We start from the raw sequence: 22,822 nt of genomic DNA, 5'->3' as shown, positions 1-22,822 counted from the left end.
CTGTGGTCATTAATGGGAAAAAGGCTTTCTTTCCGCCCAGCAAAAACCCAAGCCTGGTTGAGGGTGTTGGGAGGAGGCCTTCCTGTGGAGCAGGGCAGAGGAGGCAGACTGCTGCCTGGTCCCTTGGAGAGAAGTGGGCTTATAGGAAGTCAGACAGAGACAGAGCAGAGGGATGCAGGCCAAGGCCATGCTGTGGGCAGACATCCCTGGACGCCTTTCCAGGGCAAGACCAGTGTCATTGAGAGCTCAAGCCCTGGAGGAAAAGGCTTGAAGCTAACAAAGCCAAATTTTCCATGAGGCACTGGCAAAAAATGAGCGTTTGAGACAGCACGCCACAATCCCGTAAGCGAATAACGCAGGAGCCCATAGTACTCCCGGGGGCCTGCAGCCCTCTCATCTCGTGATGGCTGCCCCCACAGCCACCAGAGACCCGTGCAGGGCTGTGAAAGATCAGAGACGCTCAGGGTTGGTCCCAGAGAACTGGGGTAGGGCCTTCAATCAACAGATGTTTGCCCTGGCCTGTGCTGGAGCCTCGTAGCATCTCCCCCACTCCTCAGCCCTACCGAGGTTGCTGCTGAAGAATTGTGGCAACCCCATTACAGGGGAAGAGCCTAAAACTTGGAGAAGCATAGTGACCTCCTCTGATCACATGGTTTGGGCAGAGCTGAGAACAGGCCAAGCCTGTGGCTGAGCAGCTGGAGCCCTCTGCATAGCACCCGGCCACATCCTAAAGTGCTCTGAGGTGCAAGGAGTATGAGACAAGAATCTCAGTGGCCTAGAAATAGAATTCGTTGTCTCAGAAGGACATGAGTTCCACGGACATAAAGGCTTGGCTGTCTGGACTCACCAGATGTGGGGCTGAGTCAGACTCGGGAGTCACATGCTGCTGGGAGTTGAGGAAAGCTCGTGGAGGGGGTTGGCTAGGATTCAGATGGCACAGGGTCAGGATGGAAGGCATGATCTAAGCAGAGGATACCCCGGGTCTGCGTGGGCACAGATGAATTTGCTGGCTTAGTAGATGGCAGCAGGAGTGGGTGGGGCCTATTGAGGACCTGCTAAGGTAACAAGTATCACACACACACACACACACACACACACTGCTAGTGTTAGGAATATGGCTAGTTTTAACTGGAGTGAGGAAGAGACCTATGCCCCTCCTCAACCAGGTTGCCATCCAGAGAGCATAAACTAGAAGCAACTGTAGGGAGTGAGGTGCTTCGCCTCAACCGTCCCCAGTATCCAGGAGGACACTTGCTCTAACAAGTTCTGGGGCAGAAGTGCAGGGCCCCGTGGCATCGTCTACCAATCCCTGCTAGACAGACATGCTGCCTCTTTGTGCTCCCCATTAACTTCCCAAGTTCAGAGATACACGGGTGCAGAGGTCAGCTGAGGCTAGAAGCAGATGACCCAGTGGGAATGGAAGGACTAGGCCTGGCCTGGCTCAAGCATGCTCCCGAGAGACTAGGACAAGTGCTGTCCTTTGAGATGCTCAGCCCTGAGTCTGCAGGGCTGACAACCTGCACCCAAAATCCATACTACTAGCTACTCTTAGGAAGCTAGGACATGCTGCAACCAGGCTGTCTTCTGAAACAGAGCATCCCCTGATAGACAGGCTTAGTTTTCCACTTCAATACTCCAGTCCTCCTCTTGTCTTGCCAACGCCCACTAAGTGTCTCCTGCTCAATATTTTCCCACCTCTATCAATATCAGTCCTCTCCTCGCTTCCTAACTGGTTTTATGGACCCTCGTGGTGTCAGCTAACCAGGACCTAAAGACTGCAGGCTGGGGTCCTATTGTGGATTTAGCCAGTGTTCCCCTTGGTTTCTGTCCTATGCTGTCATGGAGACCTCCAGATGGGATCTCTGGTTCCCAGTTAGCTTTCCCACCTGGCTGGTGTCTACCTAAGTCTGTTGTGACTCAGAGAGATCAGAAATCAGTAAAGGGCTTGCCCTGGGCGCTTAGGAGATGGCAGAAGCAAAGGGAGATTGTGGCCCAACAGGAAGGGCAGTCGGAGAGCACGGGATAGAAAAGGCACGCTTTGTCGGAGACTGAGCACAGGGAACACGAGAACTTGCAAGTCCAGGGCCTGGGCTGGAGAGGAAGGCTGGGAAGGTGGAGGACTCAGGGGTTCAAGGGAAAGCCCAAGAGCTGAGGTAGAGGCCACAAAACTGGGGTGACCCATAACCTTCTGACCCTTCTCACACTGAAATTTGGAAGAAGCGATGTCTCAGCTTCCAGGTCCTTCAGTCATTCCTTGGCCACCTGCTGCAGCCATGACTAGGTGCTCAAGGCAAGGCCCTCAGAATCATGGCTCTGAGTGGGCAGAGTGAGTTAACTTCCCATATTAGGTATGGCAAGAAGGCTACAGGCCAGGGGCCCTGCCAGACGCTGGAGGCTGTACCCAATATGGAAAGAGGAGCCTGCCTTGGGAAAGGGGTCCTGCATCAACCTTTTCCCATCTGGAGTACCAACAAAGGGGCGGGCGGGTCTGGCCCTTTGTAAGGGGAAATGTATTAATACCCAAATATCAGCCACCTTCCTTTCTTCCCCATCAAAGCCTTGCAGACACCTGGGTCTGCATTAGAAAGGCTCAGGGTTCTTTCATGTGTGGAGGCCCTGCAGGAAGGGGGTGAGAACACCAGGAGATTCCTCTACTTAGAAAACCCAAGGCTGGTACACCAGCTCCAGCCTCACTTGCAGAGATACTTTGGGGTGGTGGAGGATGCCACCCTCCCCACTTTGGCCAAGTCTCTCTCCTCTGGGGCTCTATTTGTCTTTATGTATAATGGGAGACTGAGCACTTTCTAGGGGGCCAGTGTTTCTCCAGAGACATTGCAAAATGAGTGCCAGAAGCCAGGATCGCAAGAGACAGGCGGCCAACCTTGGGTCCTCCTCTGTCCAGTGGGAGCCGGCAAGTACTCTGTGCCACCCACTGTGCCCTCTGTAGCAGAATCAGGTAAAGATGATGACCTCATTTGGTATTTATTGACAATCAACCAGCAGAACACAAATGGGCTGGGGAGATGCCAGGAGAGAGGTGGGGCACAGAGGCCACTATGCTGCATGAATGTGCCCTGCTCTCCTGGGGAATGCAGTGTGCAGGTCACACCTGAAGAGCGTCTCACAGGGACCTCAGGGCAGAGGCTGCCCCCGGTCAGGTGACCTACAGCATCAGGACATATGTTCAACGTGTGGACCACCTCTGAGTCTTGGTAGCCATTGTTACTGGAAGCCACAGGGACAGGGAAGAAGGGCCCTGACTAAAGCCCTCATTTCTATTCCCTTGGCAGGTGCTTCTCAGGCCCCCTGCCAGCCCAAGGTATCGTGTCCAAATGGTGAAGGGTGGGCTCATCCACTCCAACCCAAGCGACTAACTCCAGCCATTAGTACCTCCCTCCTGTCCTCCGCAGGTCTCCCACCTCTGTCCTGTCCCTAATCCAACCCGAACAGACCTAAAATGCTATACAGTGCCATCCAAGTCCCCCCACCCTGCCTTTCTGCCTTCCCCTCCCTACTAGTCTTCATTCCCTCTCATAAGCTGGGGGCATCAGCATCTCTAGTCAGTCCTGGTCTCTTCTCTGGAAGGTTGTGCCTCCTCCTGGCTCAGGGGCAGCTCTGACCCTCCTGCCTGTTCTGCAATCTTTCTTATCTCTCAGCCCCCAAACTCCCTCCTCTTCCGGGAAAACTGGCCTTAACATAGGAACCCACAAAGACTTTTCTGCCCAATTCATTCACTGGCTCTCTCTATCCAGGACCTTGGGACTCTCCAGCATCTCAATACCCTGAATCTGGGGTTTAAAGTTGGCTCATATGGAAATGTTATCTTGTCGAAATGTCTGAACAAAGATATCAAATATGATGCTTGCTGCCCCAAGAGAAAGGGAGTTGGCTGGCTGGAGGCTTGGGAACAGGTCCTCTTGGGCATGTGACCTTGGTCCAGCTCTTCCCCCTGGCTTCAGTACAACCCTCACAAACGGAGAGCTGAGCTGGATCATTTCAGCTTTGAATGAGTTACCTAGTGTATGTATGTCCCTCTAGACAGAGGTTCCAGGAGATGTAGAGGCCACAAGAGGGACTTATGCTGGGGACTGTCGTTGCCATGGCAACCTCCCATTGCCCGTCAGGATCCTGACAGGCATAGCTATCCCCTGCGGGCCAAGGAAGGGACTGTAAGGCCCCCACCAACCCTCCTGTTTGGTGGTCTCCACTCTCACATCATGGACTCCTCCTCCTCCTCTGCGATCTCACGGTCCACCTCAATGGCTGTGTTCTCGAAGCTGGTGATGCCCCCATATTTGCGCATGTGTACCATCAGTGGCTTTGGTGACTGGCTCCCAGCCAGCGTGGCCACATACATGCCCGTCCGGTTCTCTTCCAGTGATGGGCCCCAGTCTATAGCAGGCCGACTGGCTTGCTGAAGTCTCTGCAGTAAGGCAATGAGAATGGGTGCTGAATGTCTTTCATGCCCAGGCACCCAGCAAAGACCTATGCTCAGTGAGAATCTGCTCTGCCACTTCTGGACTGGCGGCCTCCAGGAACCATCTGTAAACTCCACACTGGGGAGTTGTAAAGAGGATATGACTATTTGGTGTTGGGAATAACATGGCTGCTAAGCTTGTGAGACAACACACACACACACACACACACACACACACACACACACACTCACACTCACACACTGACAAGCATTTAAAGGTAGACTCAGCTCCTTTCTAGCTCCCTTCTGTGGAAAGTAGAACCCAGACTTGTTGTGGACTTTTAGGAAAGAACTGGCAGACAGAGCAGAGGCGGGGCTGAAGTGACTCCCTAGACTCTCCCTAGACAGAGCCCAGCGTCTAGGAAGGAGGGCGCTGACTAAGGGTCTGACTAAGCCTGGACTTCCAGAGACTTCTTTTGCCCCATTCCCAGGGCCCTCTGCCCATCTTGCTGGAGCAAGAGGCCTGTCCTCTGAGAAAAAGGAGGCCACTGACAACGGATGAAGCCCACTGGGTACAGGCTCCGAGGGCACAGGGTGTGACTTGGTCCATCGACAACAGCATTTTGCCACCCAGAGTATAGTGGCATTTATTCAGCTGTTAGAGCCAGCTCCTCACAAACTTGCCAACGGTGTCTCCTCTTCCTCAGAGTGAAATCTGAATGCTTGCCATGCTCTCTGTGACCCGCCCTGCCTACCTTCCTGTACGTTTTGTCAACTTGGCACATATCAAATAAACCCTTTCCTCCCCATCTTGCTTTTTCTCATGGTATGTCTGGATTTTTTTTAAGTTTATTTTTAACTTTAAATAAGTTGTGTGTGTGTGTGTGTGTGTGTGTGTGTGCAGGTGTCTCTGGAGACCAGAAGGAAGTGTCCGATCTCTTGGGGACAGAACTTCAGACAGTTGTAAAGTTACCTGATCTGGTAACTAGGGTCCTCTGTAAGACTGAGTGCTTTTAACCAACTGAGCCATCTCCAGCCCTGATGGTGGTGTTTTAAACACAGCAATAGAAAACCAACTAAGATACTCCACAACTTTGGACCCCACACTCCCCCACCCCATCTCTGCTCCAATCACACGGGCTTTTTGCTGTTCCTCTTCCCTCAGGGCTTTTCAACCTATTGCTGCCAGGGTTGTTCTCTTGATCACCTTGTCCATCTTGCCGTCTCTCCCTGACTCCAACTGCCCTGGCCAGAACAGCATCCTTCACCCCTCTATCTGTGCATTCTGCTTTCAGCTCATCTGTCTGTTCTTTTGAGGCATGGCTCTGAGTTAGCACTATGGAGTCATTATTGCCCCAGTCCCACACCACAGTGCAAGATCTCTGAGGGCAAGGATTGAGATGTGTCCACAATCAATCAATCAATCAATCAATCAAACAAACAACAACAACAAAACAGACCACAGTCTCTGAGCCTGAGCACGCCTGGCCTTCTGTCAGAAACAAGCTGTGGGGTTGTCTTGTACATGGGATGGTGCCAGTCATGGTCCTGATCTATAGTCCTTTCAGTTTCCCTCCATGACAATTAAAAAATGTCACTGGATGCTCCTCAGGGAAAAACCATCCTCTGCGAGATCTCCTAGTCTAGAATTTAGCACATGGCATATCCCAGCTCTGTGTTGGGTGTTGGCCTTTTTAATATTTGCAGTACCCCAGAAAAGAGTTATTTACCTTCCATCCCCTTTACTTCCACAGATATTATCTGAAAGTTAAAGCTCTGAGAGGTCACTTAGTTGGCCAAAGTCACACAGGTTGGAGGATTTAAACCTAGATAAGGCCCCAGCTTGAACTTTTCGAATGTTCTGTTTTCCTGTTCTGTACTCTGACTGGCTCCCTTTCTCACGGCAACCTTATAGGCTAGCACTCCTGTCCTTAAGGAGAAACCAAGGCTGGAGAGTGAACTGGAGTAGGGTCATAAAGCACTGCTGAGACTCTGACCCAATGGATGGAAGGCAGCCCCAATCTAAAGAGACTGCTCCTGGGCCTAGACACAAACCCAATAAACCCAAGTGCTGGCTTCCTTGCCTCCAGGCTGCCCTGTCCCGCTGGCCTCTGCACACACCTGGTTCTTGAGCAAGGGAGCAACTGATAGATCTCTGGGAGGCTCAGGAGGATGCAGAGGTTCAGAGAAGGGGAAGCTTAGCCCCCAAGCCATACAGTGGTTGGAAGCAGGTCAATGGCCGAACTGTAGGCTGCCATGTGACTGGGGGCACCAGGTGGGCATTGAGAGAGAGACAGACAGACAGAGACAGAGACAGGAAGAGGCTGTATGGAGGCAGGCATGTGGCAGAAGCGTGCTGGGGCACAGGCCTGCAGAAGGGGCAGCAGACTGTTTTATACACCATTTCCTGCCACTGCCAATTTCTGGCTAGACCTAGTTTAACAGTGGATCACAACATTCCTAAATTCTCAACAGTAAGCTCTCATGAGCTGGGACTAGCTGGTTCTAGCACCCTCTGATAGGTGTGTGTCACAGGAAGGGTCCCCAGGCTCTATCTGGCCCGTCTGAGCTGTGAGGCTCGCTTGAGTTCTGTTCACTCACGAGGAGTCTCTGGTCATTGGAAGACTCCAGACTCATAGGGGCCTAAATGAAAGTTCTATGTACAAAGGGTGTCCTGGGAAGCTCAGGGAGAGGCCAGGATGTCCTTGTGGCCATACAGCATATCAAGTGGCCCACGGTGGGTTGCTACCAGGCTCTTTCAAGGCCCGTTGGCTCCTATGCCAGTTGCATTCTCCCTGTCTTGTTTTGTTGAAACAGGGTTTCTCTGTGTACCCATGGCTGTCCTAGAACTCTCTCTGTAGACCAGGCTGGCCTCAAACTCATTTGCCTCTGTCTCTAGACTACAGGGATTAAAGATGTGCACCACCACCGACCTGTTAACCAATTGTTCTCTTTAACACACTCATTCTATGCTAGTACTCATGGGCCCAGCAGGGATGCCGATTACAGGACAAGGGGATAACCTACCTTCTGGGGTATCTCAATGTTATCCACTGTCTCTGATCTCCAAGTTCAAGTCCTGACCCCAACACTATCATCAGTGGTCTTTGGATTGGTTCTTCTCTCCTATTTCCATGGACCCATGTGCTGTGAGATTCAAAGTCTGATCCTAGCCCCCAAGTGAATCTAGATCCCATAGGCCTCTTGCAGGCTACAAGGATCCTGCCAGGTTCTGAACAAATGTCCCTATAGGTGTTTTTTTTGTCGTTGTTTGGTTTTTGTTTTAATGGAGAGCCAGACCACAGAGCCCGAAGGCTGTAGGTAGGCAGGGAAGGCGGACTTACCTCCCAGAGCGAGCCTTCCTCTCGAAGCACAGCTACCAGCATACCAGCTGGGATCATGAGGCAGGAGAGCAGGCCCATCAGGATGCCTAGCAGCTCGGCCCAGGCGGGGAAGCGATAGCTGCCGTATTCCGAGGGCTGGTACTTGACGATGCTGTACACCAGCAAGGCCTGCAGAGTGGAGACTCCAGTATCACTGGTCCTTGAGTGGAACCCAGAGTATGGCATGACCTAGTTCTGGACCACCTTAAGGCTTGTGAAAGCCTAGCTGGGACCTACCCATGGTCCTTAGCTTTACCAGAATAAAGATAGTCCATTTATGTAGTCTTTTTACCAGATCTGAGCTATAGGCCAGCTCCAAGCTGACTCAATAAGAAGGTTTGTGACAGCCCAGCTTGGAGATGTCCTAAGTCCTGAGATAGCCTCTCTCCCAGTTACTTCCATTCGATGACAAGCAAAACACAGTACAGAGGCCCCCTCTTAAGGCCCTAAGAACTAGAAAAGCTCTACCCATTTGCTGACCAACTGCAAGTCTAAATCTAGTACAGCTCAGAAAACCCCCCTGGAGGGGGGATGTGTGTGCTAGGTCCTGTGCCTACTCCACAGCCCTGGCAAAGGCCCACTCAGAGCCGAGATTGCCCAAGTTGACTAAACGCACAGAGGGACCGGCGCTTGGCCCCAGCCAACCACCTTCCCTCCCACCTCTGCTTACCAAGAGAGTGGCTGGAGACAGAAACAGCCAGCAGGCCCTGAAGTAGAGGCCTGGCTTGAAGCCCAGCATCATGTGGATGTCTCGGCAGAACCTCTGGATGCCTGCACAGGGGAGGAGGAGTGTCCCCATGATAGATCCCATCGGTGCCAGTGACCCCTCCTCCATGCCTGTCTCCCTGCCTGGCTGCAGTACAGGGCCCACACCCTGTTCTCTCACTCCTGGGAGTGTCAGTCTGCCTACCCCCACCCCCTGCACCCTTCTCACCATATACCCGGGTGACAGCAAGGCACGTGGTAATCACCACCACCATGAGTCCGAAGCTGGCGCTGTAGTCATCCAGAAGGACCAGCCAGTACATACCCCCCTAGAACACAAAGCACAGCGCTGAGCCCCCAAGCCTCAGTCTCCTCTGCTATAGACCATCTCCTGCTTCTGGCAGGAGGTGAGTGGGAAGGAGCTGGGGCAAATGCTGAGGGGGCAAAAACCATGAAATGGGTCTGCCTGCTCAGCACTTGTAGAGACATTGTCCCTTCCTGCTTCCCAGCAGCCTGGTCTCCTAACAGGACCCTCCTAGACATGAGGAAAAATGGGTTCAGAGATGGGAAGTCACTTGTCTGGAGTTACTCAGAAAGTGGAGGACTGAGATTTGAACCCAGGTCTTTCAAATTGACTCCAGAGCCAGAACTCAACCACAGACCAAGGTGCCTGCCATAGGAAACATTCCCTGGTAGGACTGGAAGCTATTTGGTGACTTCTCAGCTGGCCAAAAATACCCTCAGGTGGCAAACAACACCATGCCCAGCTCCCCAGCTTGGCGCCCCCTGCAGGTCACTCACATCAGTGGTAAGGATCAGCCCCATCAGGTACATGGCTACACAGATGAGGCCTGAGAACACTGCCTTCTTGGGCCGCAGGTAGTACGGGAACTCGTCGGTCACTGCAGTCACTATGGTTTCTAGAAAGGCAAACTGCAGCGGGATATTGAAGTCAAACTCTTACCTGCACACATACCAGTGCCCCCACCCATGGCCAAGGCTCACCTGGCTATCCAGGCCAAGAGTCAGAAGCATGAAGAAGAAGAGGAAGGACCAGAAAGGTGACAGAGGCAACATAGTCATGGCCTGTGGGTAGACAACAAAGGCCAGGCCAGGGCCTGGGCCCAGGGCATGCAAGGTCAGCAGCCTGGGGTACACAGTATGCCTCCATATGCATTCAGACACATAGGGTTGCTTGTGTCCATAAGGGGGTACACTCACTTACCACACCCAAGTCCAGAGATAGACACTCACTGAACACATTCACCACTTTCTCAGTTCCCAGGACTTAGGACACTGGACACTAGGACTAGCACACTGCAAATGCTCAGTACATGGGACTATTGAATATGAATTTGCAATCATGAACAAATACACGCAGGAACCAAATGTAGCACGTAGTCAGAATACAGGTCCGCATTTGTACAGAGAGCCCCCACCAGTACACATACTTGCACTCACCCACTGACACAAAACACACTGATTCAGATTATTGGTACCCTACATTCTCTCTCACACATACATCTCAACCCAGGATGTGACAACAATCAAGACCTGAAAAATAAGACAGCTTCATACAGAAATGCCTTTGTCTCCAGAGCGATTGTTGTTGCACGCTCATTTGCACACCCATGCATTTACACTCATGTCCCACACAGTGTACACACACACACACACACACACACACACACACACACACACAACAAAACAAAACAAAAAACATCCCCTGGAAAAAACCCATAGCTAGCTATTCCCACATCTTGCCAGTCTGTGTTGATAGCATACCCTGTGACCCAGCTATATCTCACCCCAACCAAACCCTCACATGCTGTCTCCACCTACCTGCTTTGGCTACTTGGTCCACGGGCACACCCAGCTCCTGAGACATGTAGCCCAGCACCGAGAAGATGGCAAAACCAGCCAGGATGCTGGTGATGGCATTGCCCAGAGTGACAATGAAGGTGTCTCTGCCAGGAGAGTTCAAACCAAAGCCAGGGTGAGCTGACCACAGCTTCAACCCAAGGGAGCCTCCTGGGCAACCATCCTTCTGAGTTTGGCCCCTGGCACTGGGGAGCTGCAGGTACTGACCTGTAGATGTTCTGGTGGAATGTATTGTAGGAAGCAAAGGTGAGAAGACCCCCAAAACCCACTCCTAGGGAGTAAAAGATCTGAAGAGCAGCTTCAATCCATACCTGTGCCAAGGAAAGAGGGACAGGGAAGGCAGGGGGACCCAGGAGAGAAGGAGGGGGGCGAGGGTGAGAGATAGGTTCAGGAATAAGGAACAGCCAGGGTTACTAACGAGGGCCAGGAGAAGACCCAGATCCAGCACTTACACTGAAGGATGTGGGCAAGTCCTTCCCTTTTCTGGGACTCAGTTTACCACCCAGGGTCTAGTAGATGGTCTCTAAGCCTGGTCCAGTCCTGAAGGAAGGTGTGGCCAATGCAGAGTTGCCAGCAGATTTGGAGTTATACACAGGCCTAGGTAACCACTTTACTCCCTGCCTGGAGTCAGAGGGATCTGAACTGGTACTCATCTTTACCAGTTTCTAACTACATCCTGTAGGAGCCCTTTTACCTCTATGCATCCCAGGGCCCTCATCTGTGGTGGAAGACCTAAAAAGATGCCTACTTTATGGGGAGGCTAAGTAAGCACGAAGTCATTAAGTGATCAAGAAATGTCAGGTACAGTCCAATGGTCAATAGTGGCAGCTGTCAGGACCACGTTGTGATTGTCACTGGTTCTAATGTCCCCCCTAGGCTTTGGAGCCAGACTGATCTGAATGGAAACCCTGCCATGAGACTCACTAATTCTTGTCACTCCTCACTCACTGCTCATCACTAATTCTTGTCTGTTCCTGGTTTGCTTTTGTCAAATGGAGAAAATAATATTTGCATCCTAGGATTTTAAGAAGACACACAGGAAGGGTTGGGACAGTGCTGCAGCTGGAGGCTCCCCCATGGAGGGTCCCCACCCCTGTCTCCTTCTCCCAAAGTACTTTCTTTTCATGCTCCCCACTTACCTTTGAAGATAACAGGTGGTGGAACTGGGGAGTGAGATAGAACTGGATGCCCTTCCAGGCCCCGGGAAGGGTCACTCCTCGGACCAACAGCATGAGGAGGATGAGGTAGGGAAAGGTGGCTGTGAAGTACACCACCTGGAAGACAGAAGGTTGGAGTGGCAGATGACCATCCGTACAGCTCTGCCTGCCATGTCCTCAATGCCAGAAACCCACCTTCTCATCTTTCAGTGGTCATGAGCTAGGAAGCAGCCACCATTATGGGTATGTGTCCTTCTCTCCCCATCACCAGCCCAGGGTTGCTACCCTGCTTCCCAAGGCCACCCTTGTCCCATCTCTATTGATGCCCTTGGTACAGGCTATCCTCTATCCTCAACAGCCTATTGCCCATTTGTCTGCCCATCACCTGTGGTGCATGCTGGTCTCCTTATGTCTGGTTTGTCTTGACTTGGTAATAGTAGTCTGGCTTTCCCTACATGGGACTCACTTAATGCTCAGCTTTGGGGGTAGGTTCATGAACAGGCCCAGCAAAATGGATAATCCCTTCCTGCCACAGAGACCAGGTATGAGCCCACTTTATCTATAAGGTAAGCTCTACAATATCTGCAGACTGGGAAGCAGGTAGGAGAAGCCAGTGTGGAGCAAGGCTTCACCGAGAGGTCAGAGAAGCAGACTGCGGGAAAAAACCATGAACCCCAGACCCAGCCATGTCAACCCCCTGGGCTTTCCAGTTAATGAAACATCTGGGTACGGGTGACCTTCAACTCCAAGATGTCTGATCTATTTATCCATCCCATAAGCATTCCACAAGCCCTTGATGAGTCTCTGCAAAGTGGCAAGCTCTAGGCAAAGATGCCAACTTGAACAACCTATAGGTATTGCCCGAAGCAGGTGCCTCACCTAAGAAAGCAGGGAGGCCCAGTGTCGCTACTGATCCCAGGCCCTCTGTTCCCCGTCTCCTGGTAAATTCTATCATCTTCTCAGCCTTGGCCAGCACCCACTTCCTCCCCAGCTACTGCATCTTGACACCCAGCCTCCCAAGCCTCACCTTGCCTGAGGACTTCACCCCCTTCAGGATACAGAGAAACACGATGACCCAGGCCAGCAGCAGGCAGAGGCAGAGGTTCCAGCGAATCTCCCCAGGTCGGCCAATGCCCTGGCTGCCCTGAATGTGCAGGACATAGCGACTGTGGGAGAAAACGAGTAGGGAACCCTCTGGTCATCCTGCCGTACACCATAGGTATGGAGTCGGGGAGGGAGCCATGCACAGGCTTCTAGATCAGGTAGCTCTTTCCCCTAGGTGGTGCTTTTCAAGCCCCTTCCATTTGTCTTGGAGCCCAGGAAGCTTGCCTCTACCTCCCCACCCCTCCAAACACACACTCCTTTCAGGAGCAAATAGCAGATATAGACTTGATGGATCTGGTATTTGCACACATATACACATGTGTGTGCATGTACATACACACATGCACTCCATCAGGAGCCTGGCCATGGCTATGCTCCCCTGAGCCATGGTTCACTTGGGTCGTCCTGCGTCCAAGGCTCCAAAGCCCACAATCCCTCCCTCCCTCTGCCCCTTGGTTCTGCTTGGTAGCTGCTCTCTCTAGTGCTGGTTCTAGTGCCCTACCTCTCCATGTGGATTCCCTAATCCTCTACAAAGCCTCTTCACTAAAATATCTCCAATTAACCCTCTTGGCAGTGCCGTCTGCCCCGTCTATACCTCACCCAATGCGATCACTTCGCATTGCCCCAGAGACCCTTGGCAGCCACAGCGACCATGTCTTGAGTTTTGCAAGACACACTCAAAGCATTAGGTCATATTTTAGCAGATGTAGGCCCTTTGGTTGCCCTTGAAATGAACAAGGGAGTGGACTGTACAGACCATGCAAGCTGGGAGAGGGACCGGCTCAAGACATGAACCTATTGGAAGCCTTTGGGAGCAATCTTTTGCAGGGGAAGGAAGAGACTATCCATCCAGTGTCTGAGCTACTCTAGAATATACTGGAACCGGACTGAGCCAGGAAACCTAGGTGTCATCATTACTACTACTGAGCAAGCCTCTGGCCCTTGCTTTCTCAGCTAGGATGGGCTGGTGAGCCACCATGTCTTTCTGTAAGCTGTCATTCCTGGGCTCATGAGTTCCTGCCACTGCAATGATGGTTTTACCCATGTCGCCTTGTTTAAACCTCCCAGGAGACCTTTGTCTCACCTCTGCTCTCACACTAATCTGAGACAATTCTAACTTGGTAAGGCCCTGGCTTTATGTTAAGCACTTTACCAATGGACATAGCACCTCAATAAACACTTATTCAGAGAATAAATATGTGAGTGGCTAAATAGATAATGTCCTGTGAAGTAGCTACAGTTATCACCTTCCCTGTGACAGTGGGAGAAACCGAGACTCTCAAATTTCTCTCTTGCTAATAAATGTCACTGTTGTCAATAAATGGACACTTACTTACTAAACCCCTTCACTCCTGAGGCTAGATCGCAGTTTCCGTGCATTCTTTCCTCTGATCTGCACCAGCCACCTTCTGAATTAGTTTACTCCAACTGTCCTGTTCTAAAAGTAGCTGGCCAGGAAAGGAGCCAGGACCAGAATCCTTTGTCCTCCACACTCCCGCAGCCCAGGCTAGGCCAGCCCAGTACCCCGTCCTCCTGCCCACCCTCAGTGGCTACCCCAGTCAGGCTGACCTCCAGTACTCCTCACTGGGGCTGACGGTGCTGCTGAGGTTAAGAGGCAGCACCCCATTGCCATCCTTGGGGCCTCTGTGCTCCAGGCAGCGTTCTGTGTTCCACCAGTTGCCACAGTGTTCCCAGGGCAGGTTGCTGGTGAGGGAGGCAAAGAGGTAGAAGAGGACGTAGGCGATGATCATGTTGTAGTAGATGGCCACCAGGCCTACGATGAGCAGCATGGCCGCACCTGCACCTGGGTGGAGGAGACACAGCATCACCGCCCTGGGAGAGCCTGGGAGCACGGCAACTCCCCCTGGCTCCTGGGAAGCTCTACGCCAGCCAAGAACCACCGAGCCTTACCTTTGAAGAGGGGGCTGATTTTCCAGACAGCCAGGGGTCCCAGGCTGGAGAACTGGCCCAGGGAGAGCTCAAGAAAGAAGAGGGGGATGCCACAGATGGCCAGCATGAGGAAATAGGGCACGAGGAAGGCTCCTGCAGGGAGGTAGCAGATGGGGTTGGGATTCAGATGGACCGGCCCCTCCAAGGCGCCATGCTGGCCAGTCCACCGCTGTCCCTTGACAGCAGCCACCTACCATCCACCTGTGATGGATGAGCGCTTCTCCTGAGGGTCACTGAGGCTGGGGAAGCTGGTGGATATTTACTCACTTCTGTAGCTAGAGAGCCCAGAACATGAGTGGGCACCTAGCAGACACTCCAGAAACACCTGCTGAGTGACTGCATGAAGAGCGGATGAATGAGTTATCTTCCATAGAGTGCCAGTTCCACACCTCCAGACTCTGCCTCCGATGGTCCCTTCCTCATGAATGCTGCTTCGGATGCTCTGGCTGGCACCTGAGATTTCATGGGCCCTGCAGTTTCCTGGGCCTGGCATCCCTCCCCTTCTCTTCACACATAGACAGCCACCTCCTTCAGACAGCTGCCTACCACCAGATGGCTCTGGTAGGGCTGTAGTCACACAGCTAGCCCTCTGGCCTCCTTCCTGAAGCTCCCTGGGTAAATATCCCAAGTGACTCTGATCACTTTCCTTGCAATTTTATATTGATTCATTTCAGGTGATCTTCTAAGAGGGTGGCTAAACCCTCCAGAACAGAGTCACTCCAGAAGTGTCTATGTCTGGTCTCCCCATCCTAACTTCATGGAGGAGGGCTGCCTGTCTGTGGAAGAAGTAAGGTCAATACACAGAAAAAAAATAGGGAAGAAGGACGTGGGAGAGGAGAGAATCCTGGAGCAGTGGAAGCTGGTGTGGACTCACAGGTTGGTCTAGTGTTACCTGGTTTCCTCTTTGCCAGTATGCACCTCGTTAGCAAGTTTGGGGGAGGGAGCTGAGACACACAAAAACACGGAGCCCTGGAGAAGACAGTTGGGAGGTTGAATCTGCACTATGTGACCTCAGCCAGGGAACTTGACTTCTCCAGACCTCAGCTACTTCAGCATTTCCAGGTGCCTACCCAGAAAGGTTGTTACCAGGGCCTGAGGCAGGCGCCAAGCCCAAGACCTGGCACTGGTATACTTCACCTTAACTATTGTTAATGGGCTTAGAATGTTGGCTTGATGGAGAACCAAGGACAAAGGGAATTATTTGGGAAAAAAAAAGCAGCATAGATAGTGCGTTTTTTGATCCAAATGGAAAGAACCAGGAGAGGAGGGAACATGGAAGATTCTAGAGAGGAAACTGTGAGTGGAACAGGGCCATGCAGGACGTAGGGGAGGAGACAGGATACACTGCAAAGCATACGAATAGTGACGGTGGGTACCACCCTTTACACTCACCATGGGCAAGTGGGCAACAATATCTGCCCACCATAGGGTCTAGAAAATCATTAGGTCTTAGGGAGGAAAGCTGGGTATCACGCTGGGAATGCAAAGCAGGAGGAGGGGCTTAGGTGGTGAAAAGGGACAGGCAGAATAAGGTCACTTCAAAGGCCATCCTATAGTCCCCAAGCCTTGGTCTGTCACTCCAGCCACTCCCAAGAGGTTCCCAGGCCCATACCGCCTCCGTTGGTGTAGGCTCGGTAGGGAAACCGCCAGACATTTCCCAAGCCCACACAGTAGCCAATGCAGGACAGCAAGAAGTCCAGCTTGCCCGTCCAGTTGCCCCTGTCTGCTGCAAAGTCTATGTCCAGGTCGACATCGCCCTGGTCACTGGGAGTCATCAGCAGGTCTGGGGTGACAGGCTGCCAGTAAGAGAGAAAAAAAGCAGAGAAAGAGGAAGGTGAGGCCAAATAGAACTGGGAACCCAAGCAGAGACTGTGGATTGAACAAGGCTGAGTGGGAAATAGCCTATCAGGTTCAGATGATCCAGTGATTTTTACCTGGACTCAAAAGCGCCTGCTTGTAGATCCTTAGAGACCAGCAGCTGGCTCAGGCCTTAAGAAGCTGCCCGACTTCATCTTGGCTAGCAGAAATAGGCCAAGGATGACCCACTTTAACATCACTGCCAGTGATGATCTTTGTGGCAGTCACCGTGTGTTGTCACCATGTGCTGTCACTGTGAGTTAGTGATGACAGCAGTAAACATTCTACACCTGAGCCAACCACTCACCCACACTCCATTCCAAGTGTGAAGAAAGCTGAGGCTCCAGGAGGGCTCATGACCTACCTGAGGCTTTCAATTGCTTGGCCAGGAGAACCAGGCCTGGCACCAGAACTCATAATGCTAATGGCCTGGTCTTTGCCTACAGTGTGGAGCTCACTCAAGGGCAGGTGGCCAGACTGGAAGGTGTTCAGGACAAGAGGCTCCAAGGAGGAGAGAGGGAAGAAGCCAGGTTACCTTTGGCACAGGAAGCAAAGGACTTTCAAAGAATGTGAGCTCCCTGAGGAAGGGATCAAAATTCTGTCTCGTAGCTCAGAGGACATAGTAAGGGCTGTGGGTTTGCATAACACTAGGAAGAAGCCTCTTACGCGTTGCTTCAGAAAGTCCCCATCTCACTAACATTAATGCAGAGCAGAGTGCAGAAGAGAATGAGGCCAGTTGTCTTGGCTGTCTCCTTCCATGATTCATTGTGGTCAGAGAGGTCCACTGGGTAATCTCCCTGTGGTTGGGGCTGAGAGGTGGAGGTCAGCTCCTTTTGGCCACAAAGAATGCAAGCTGGCCTATTTACAAGTTACTCTGGTTTACTACCTGGAGGAAACTCAGAGGCACTAGAACCACCTAAAATTCAGAGAGGCGCTCCCAAGCGGGGACCATGGGAATGGGTCAAAAGATGGCAGCCCACCTTGCCAGCTTGCTTCTGAAATTCCTTAGTGTCTAGGAGAATGGAAATACAAACCAGGTCAGTCAGTAAATATCCAGCCATGATGTGCACCCCAGGAGAAAAGCCCTCCTTCAACTTTCTATCCAGATACACTTGTAGGAATTCCTGAGAACCAGGAGACTGATTCTGGCTCACAGTCTGTGCTAATACACTGTGTGACCACGGTCTTCTGGGTCTCAGTTTCCCTATCAAGACAGGCTGGAGACTGGGTAGATCAGTGTTTCCAGAAACATATCCTTTGAGATGCTTGTAGCATAGGCGTTCTGTGGAAGAACTGTTCAGTCAAAAGCTGGCTTAACACAGTCTAAAATATATGTCTTCACTTGCAGGACTGGTCAGCTCATTGAATGGGCCAGGACATTCCAAATAGGGACTAGAATGTACTATTCTTAATTTCTGTTTGAGAAAAGGGTCTCAAGGAGCCAGCATGCTCCTTCAGAGGTGTGAGCCTAGAAAATGTTAGGCTTAAGACCTCTGTTAGAGGTCTTAGCCAGAGGCTCACAATGACTGAGGGCCAGGTAGAGCCTCCTCAGAGACTCTGAGCCAAGTCACTGACCAGAGGAGTTTCTGTCCCAAAGACTTTCCACCCAAAACAGATAGTGACAGAGGAAGCTTCACTGGGTACTGGCCACACAAGTGTCACTAGGATCAAGAAGAAAGGAGGGCTGGGGTGTGGCTCAGTGGTTGAGCCTCTGTCCCCATGCACCAGGCCTGGCTTCCATCCCTGGCAGGAGAGCAGGGGTGAGCAAGGCCTCCCACAGCTAGAGATGTCTGCTGTAGTATGGGACCGGGCAGTGGATCCTGAGGCTGTACTGAAATTACAGTGCTAAGCTGACTGAGTAACAGTTGTGTGACTGTGGTGGTAATCTTGCCTGTGGTTGGGCAATGGTGGCAGGGACAGCCTGACATGGCTGTGGGTGATGGTGACAGACAAAAGGTGCTTTAAGACTGAAATGACCTCTGGAGCCACAGTTTTCTGCTGTAGCCTAGGACAGGCCGAGGTGAGGGTAGCAACCACTCCCAGGCTTGGCTGGGCTCTTCCCTCCTCTCCCCTTCCTCTCTCCTCTCATAACTAGAAAGGCTGCCTTTCTAGTTATGAGAACCAGCCTTTGGGCACCCTTGGGCTTCCACAGGAACTCTAAGAGGGAGTTGGTGGCAGCCAGCTACTGTGATTCCTGTCACTAAGTTGCAAGGTAGGCCTGTCACCCTGAGACCCTCTGTCCCTTTCAGACCAGCTGACAGGAGGTCGCAGTAATGAGACTCCTCGGATCCCCTCAAAGATACTGCCCTTTTCACACTCACAGAGCAGTCCGATCTGTTTCCATGGAGACAAGAGTTCTAAGAGCAGGAGGCTGCCAACTGGTCCTCCCCCAATCAGAAGGAAGCTTGCTCCTATTCCAGGGCCAGAAAATAGGGGTCCCCCAAAGATGAGCCAATCAGGAACCTACATGGAGCCCTAGGCCCACCATCAGGTGAATCCCAGGAGGCTAGCACAATGAGGAAGGGCCTGGTCCAGAAGCAGCAGACAGCAGGCAGCAGGCGAATAAATGGAGCAGGGCCAGAACCTACCTGGCTTGCTCTCCATTTCCACCTGTTTGGGCGCTCCCACTCCCCACTCTGGGTCATACGGGAACACACTTCTGAGCATGCACCTGCACTCTCTCTTTTAAGGACCAATAGATATAGGTCCCCACTCTCAGGCATCAAGAAAAAGGGGAACGGTTAGGAGGGAGCACCCTGCCAAGTCTGGAAACATCTTTTACCTCCCTCCTTGGAAAGACAAAAGGCATCTAGGATTCCCACTTCACTGCAGGAAGCAGAGCTCCAGAGAGGAGAGGGAGGGGCCCAAGGTCAAATGGTAAGCCAAGGTCAGAGCATCTACTAAGGCAAGATCCGGCCCCACGGCGCTTCTGCCGGCCCAGCCTGGTCTTGCTCACAGAGGCCCCCTTCTCTCTGAGACATTGGGAGGGCGGGAGGCAGTGCTGTTCTGCTTGTTCTAGGTAGCTTCTACTCCCAGGTAAGTCATGAAGCGCTCCTGTGCCTCAGCTGCTCTGTCTATAAAATGGGGTTAGTGGAGTCTAATGGATGGCTGAAGGACCAAAGGCCGGAGGAGCTTGTCCGGGATACTCAGCAAGAGCTTCCTACCACACTGTTTCTGTCATGTGTGGCTGTGACAGAGAAGGGCAGGGGCTCCTGTGGGAAGGGAGAGCAAAGGAGAGAGAGAGAGAGAGAGAGACAGAGAGAGAGAGAGAGAGGGAGGGAGGGCGGGAGGGAGGGAGGGAGAGAGAGAGAGAGAGAGAGAGAGAGAGAGAGAGAGAGAGAGAGAGAGAGAGAGAGAGAGAGAGAGAGAGAGAGAGAGAGAGAGAGACCGACCCTGGGGGAAATGGAGACAAGACCAAATAGGATCCAAGAGACCACAACAGTTTCAAGAAGTAACACCTGCCAGCCAATAGAAAAAAGACCTCAGTTGTTTCCAGGTCTGGGAGCATAAGGTCAGAAAGCTTGAATGAAGGTGTGTGTGTGTGTGTGTGTGTGTGTGTGTGTGTTGTGATAACAGCAGCCAGTCCTTATGCAGTCTTCTCACGTGTACCTGCCCCTTCCAGTTCAGAGCATCCCCAAACCGCAAACAGCCCAGTGGGGGAGGGGCTCTTATCTCCATACTGGAGATGGATGGTTGGAGAACGGACTTGACCAGTCGCCGCCAAGTGACAGTACTCAGTTCTCTTTCCTTGTCTAGGGCTGTGACTTCAAAGCTTGTCACCAGAAAACTTACCTCAGTACCCCCTCCCCCACAAACAACTGGGAAGTCCAGCATGGCCAGGTAGGGTGATCGAGGTCCGGCTGACATCTCTGCTGCTACCCCACCTCCCATTCTTAGGTTCCCGGACCCCACCCTTGCCTCCCTTCAACCTGATCACGGACTGTCACCCAGACAGTGAAGGGGGCTTCTCAACAGGAAAGGGAGGGTGTGGTGAAAAGGGACAAGGGGGACATCTGAGGGACCCCAATCGGCAGAGCCCAAATCCTCAGGACTGAAGTGGGTCCGCTGGAGGCTGGCAAAGGTCCTTTTGGTATAGAGTGCCCAGGTGAAGCCAGGGCGAGATTCCAGCCCCAGGAGAGCACAGCACAATGTTGACATTCAGCTTCTAACGCCCCTACCCTAAGTCAGGTCCCGGTAGAACAGATGGAGTACCGGGAGAGGGGTATTTGACCCCCGCCACCCATCCGCACCTCCTGGGGCTGCAGACACCTGTTTGCAGGCTGGCGTACAGTGAACCTGGGCCCTAACGCTACACCCGGAGCCACAGGAGAGATCGTGACCCCGCCCCTCCCTGTAATCAGGTTTGGGAGGTTCTCTAGCCCAGAGCAGCGGGGGGCATCCCTTTGGCGGGTCGACCCTTGAGCCTCGCTCAGGTGAGCTCCGCCCTCGTGCCCTACCTTGCGGAGGTGAGCTTCCTGGAGCTTCTTCATCTTGGAGAGCTGGCGCGGGCAGCTTGCAAGAGCGCAGAGAACCAGCCAAGCGGGCGCTGAGCACTGGTCCTACCTCTGCGCCTTTGCCCCCACAGCTCCCGCGCACGGGCTGGGGAGGGCGCAGGCGCTGCCGTGAGGCCGCTGCGGGCGTGGGGTGCTACGAACGCCCTGCCTCTCCCTGCGCAGCGCCCTAGGCTGAGGAGACACCCAGACAGATCCGATGACGGACAGACGGCGGCGGGGGGGGGGGGGATGGGCGCGCCCCCGCACGCAGAGCTGCGGATTGGAGCGGCCTGAGCGGGGGGGGAGGGGGTGCGTGACAGAAACCATCAGTCGTAGCTACAGTCTTCTGTGTGACCTTGGGCAAGTGACTGCCATCTCTGGGATGGCATCTCCGTTTCATTAGTTGGGTGACGAGAGAGGCAGGCAGAGTGCTCCTGTCCGTTAAAATTCCTGTGTGGGGTTCCAGCACCAACGACATCGTCTTTGTTGATGACCTTAAATTTCCTGCAGGGCAATCTTGTTCTCTTCTGTCACTTTACTGGGGTGTAAGGAATTCATCGAGACCAAACATAGACAACAGCCAGCATGGAGTTGCCACACAGTAGGCACACAACTAATGTTTAGTTAGTTCATTCAGCCACCAGCCAGTCGCCCAGTCAACAGTGCTTATCCAGTACCTTAATATGGTCCTGGAACGCATCTTGTTTTCTCAACCAAGAGAGGCGGTTGTTTAGTCCTTCAGTTTCAAGGATGAGGAAACCAAAGGGTAGGGAAGGTAGTTACTCACTCAAGGCCACGAAGTTAGCATGTTAGACACCAGGGACAGAGTCAGTCCTCATAGACTTCCGTAGACACAGTGGTCCTCAGTGTGACTCCTTGGAATGAAAGTGCAGTGGGAGGTTCGGAGAGGAAAAGGGACAGGCAAGTGTCACCATGTTGTGGTGGCTTGTGATGTAATGTCTATCAGCACTATGGCCTTGGGGCTATCCATTTTATCTGTGAACCGGGTCACCAACCACCAGATGTCTGACTAAGCTCTCAGAGAGCAGCATGACCATTCTTTGAGCCTTCCACTGGGATGGGAAAGTGATAGCTGGAGTGACTGAGCAATCAGTGGACTTGTTTGCTAGTTTGAACCACCGTTGGAAGCCAGGTATGGAAAAAAATCTATGTCTTCTAGAGATGTCCCCTATAGACATTCACCATCCAAACTGGGGAGATGCCAGGGTAGAGTCTGCTCTGACCTTTGGGGTTCAAGAGAAGGACTGGATTTCAGAGTTTCTGAGCTGAGTGAGGAACCTGTCTCTCCTCCCCAGACTCTGAGATATGGCTAGCCAGGCAAGGCTTCCCTGACGTAGGAGGAAGGAGCTTCTTCCTGCTGCTTCTGCCCCTAGGAGCCTCAGGTGGCCAAGATGGGCTGAGTACTTCTTGAGTCTTGCTGTATTATGACGGATCCAGTATCCAATGATTAATTCTTCCCAATAGCTCTAGAAAAGCGGGTATGTATAGATTACATTTTATGGATGAAGAAACATTTTCAGAGGAAAGATACCATGTACCCAAGATCTCAGAGAATCTTTGGGCTTTAGGAATAAGCCTGGGGAGCAACAGGGGCCTGGGGCCGAGGAAGGAGGCTCACATAGGTCCCATTCTCCCATTTCTTTTTCCTTCCCTCTCCCCCTGCCCTCCCTCAGACACTGGAAGCTTTCAGGCCTTTGGAAGGTTCAGAGAACCTGGAGAACAGCGGTTAGGGTGAAGCAGCTGACTCTAGATCCCAGAGAAATGGCCTCTTTCTGGCCCCCACATAGCAACACCTGCTTGGGAGTCGGGGGTAGCCTTCCTCGAGCAAGTATATTATGTGATGACCACTGAGCT

At 52.5% G+C, this 22,822-nt stretch overlaps 1 protein-coding gene across 1 annotated transcript; it reads right to left on the bottom strand.

Annotated features, from left to right (window-relative positions):
* Positions 1-2,961: 2,961 nt before the first annotated feature.
* Slc6a7 (solute carrier family 6 member 7) lies at positions 2,962-21,146 on the bottom strand. The gene is made up of 14 exons (XM_028774237.1): positions 20,912-21,146; positions 16,210-16,393; positions 14,559-14,690; positions 14,217-14,451; positions 12,571-12,709; positions 11,526-11,660; positions 10,594-10,697; positions 10,348-10,472; positions 9,511-9,623; positions 9,307-9,438; positions 8,735-8,834; positions 8,471-8,571; positions 7,762-7,929; positions 2,962-4,423 (listed from the first exon to the last, which is right to left on the bottom strand). Exons 1-14 carry the CDS (start codon positions 20,942-20,944, stop codon positions 4,211-4,213), a joined length of 1,914 nt encoding a protein of 637 aa, XP_028630070.1. The 5' UTR covers positions 20,945-21,146; the 3' UTR covers positions 2,962-4,210.
* Positions 21,147-22,822: the final 1,676 nt, after the last annotated feature.

This window comes from Grammomys surdaster, unplaced genomic scaffold (assembly GCF_004785775.1).
Source record: "Grammomys surdaster isolate TR1022 unplaced genomic scaffold, NIH_TR_1.0 239, whole genome shotgun sequence".
NCBI lineage: Eukaryota > Metazoa > Chordata > Mammalia > Rodentia > Muridae > Grammomys > Grammomys surdaster.
Note: the sequence above shows the minus strand (reverse complement) of the source record. Positions and strands in the feature narration are given on the sequence as shown.

Coding starts and splice junctions, on each gene's coding strand:
- Slc6a7 (XM_028774237.1), bottom strand. CDS start 20,944: ATGAAGAAGCTCCAGGAAGCTCACCTCCGCAAG. Junction 12,710..14,216: donor CCCAGTGAGGAGTACTGGAG/GTCAGCCTGACT, acceptor TTTCTCCCACAG/TCGCTATGTCCTGCACATTC. Junction 9,439..9,510: donor CTCTTGGCCTGGATAGCCAG/GTGAGCCTTGGC, acceptor ATCCCGCTGCAG/TTTGCCTTTCTAGAAACCAT.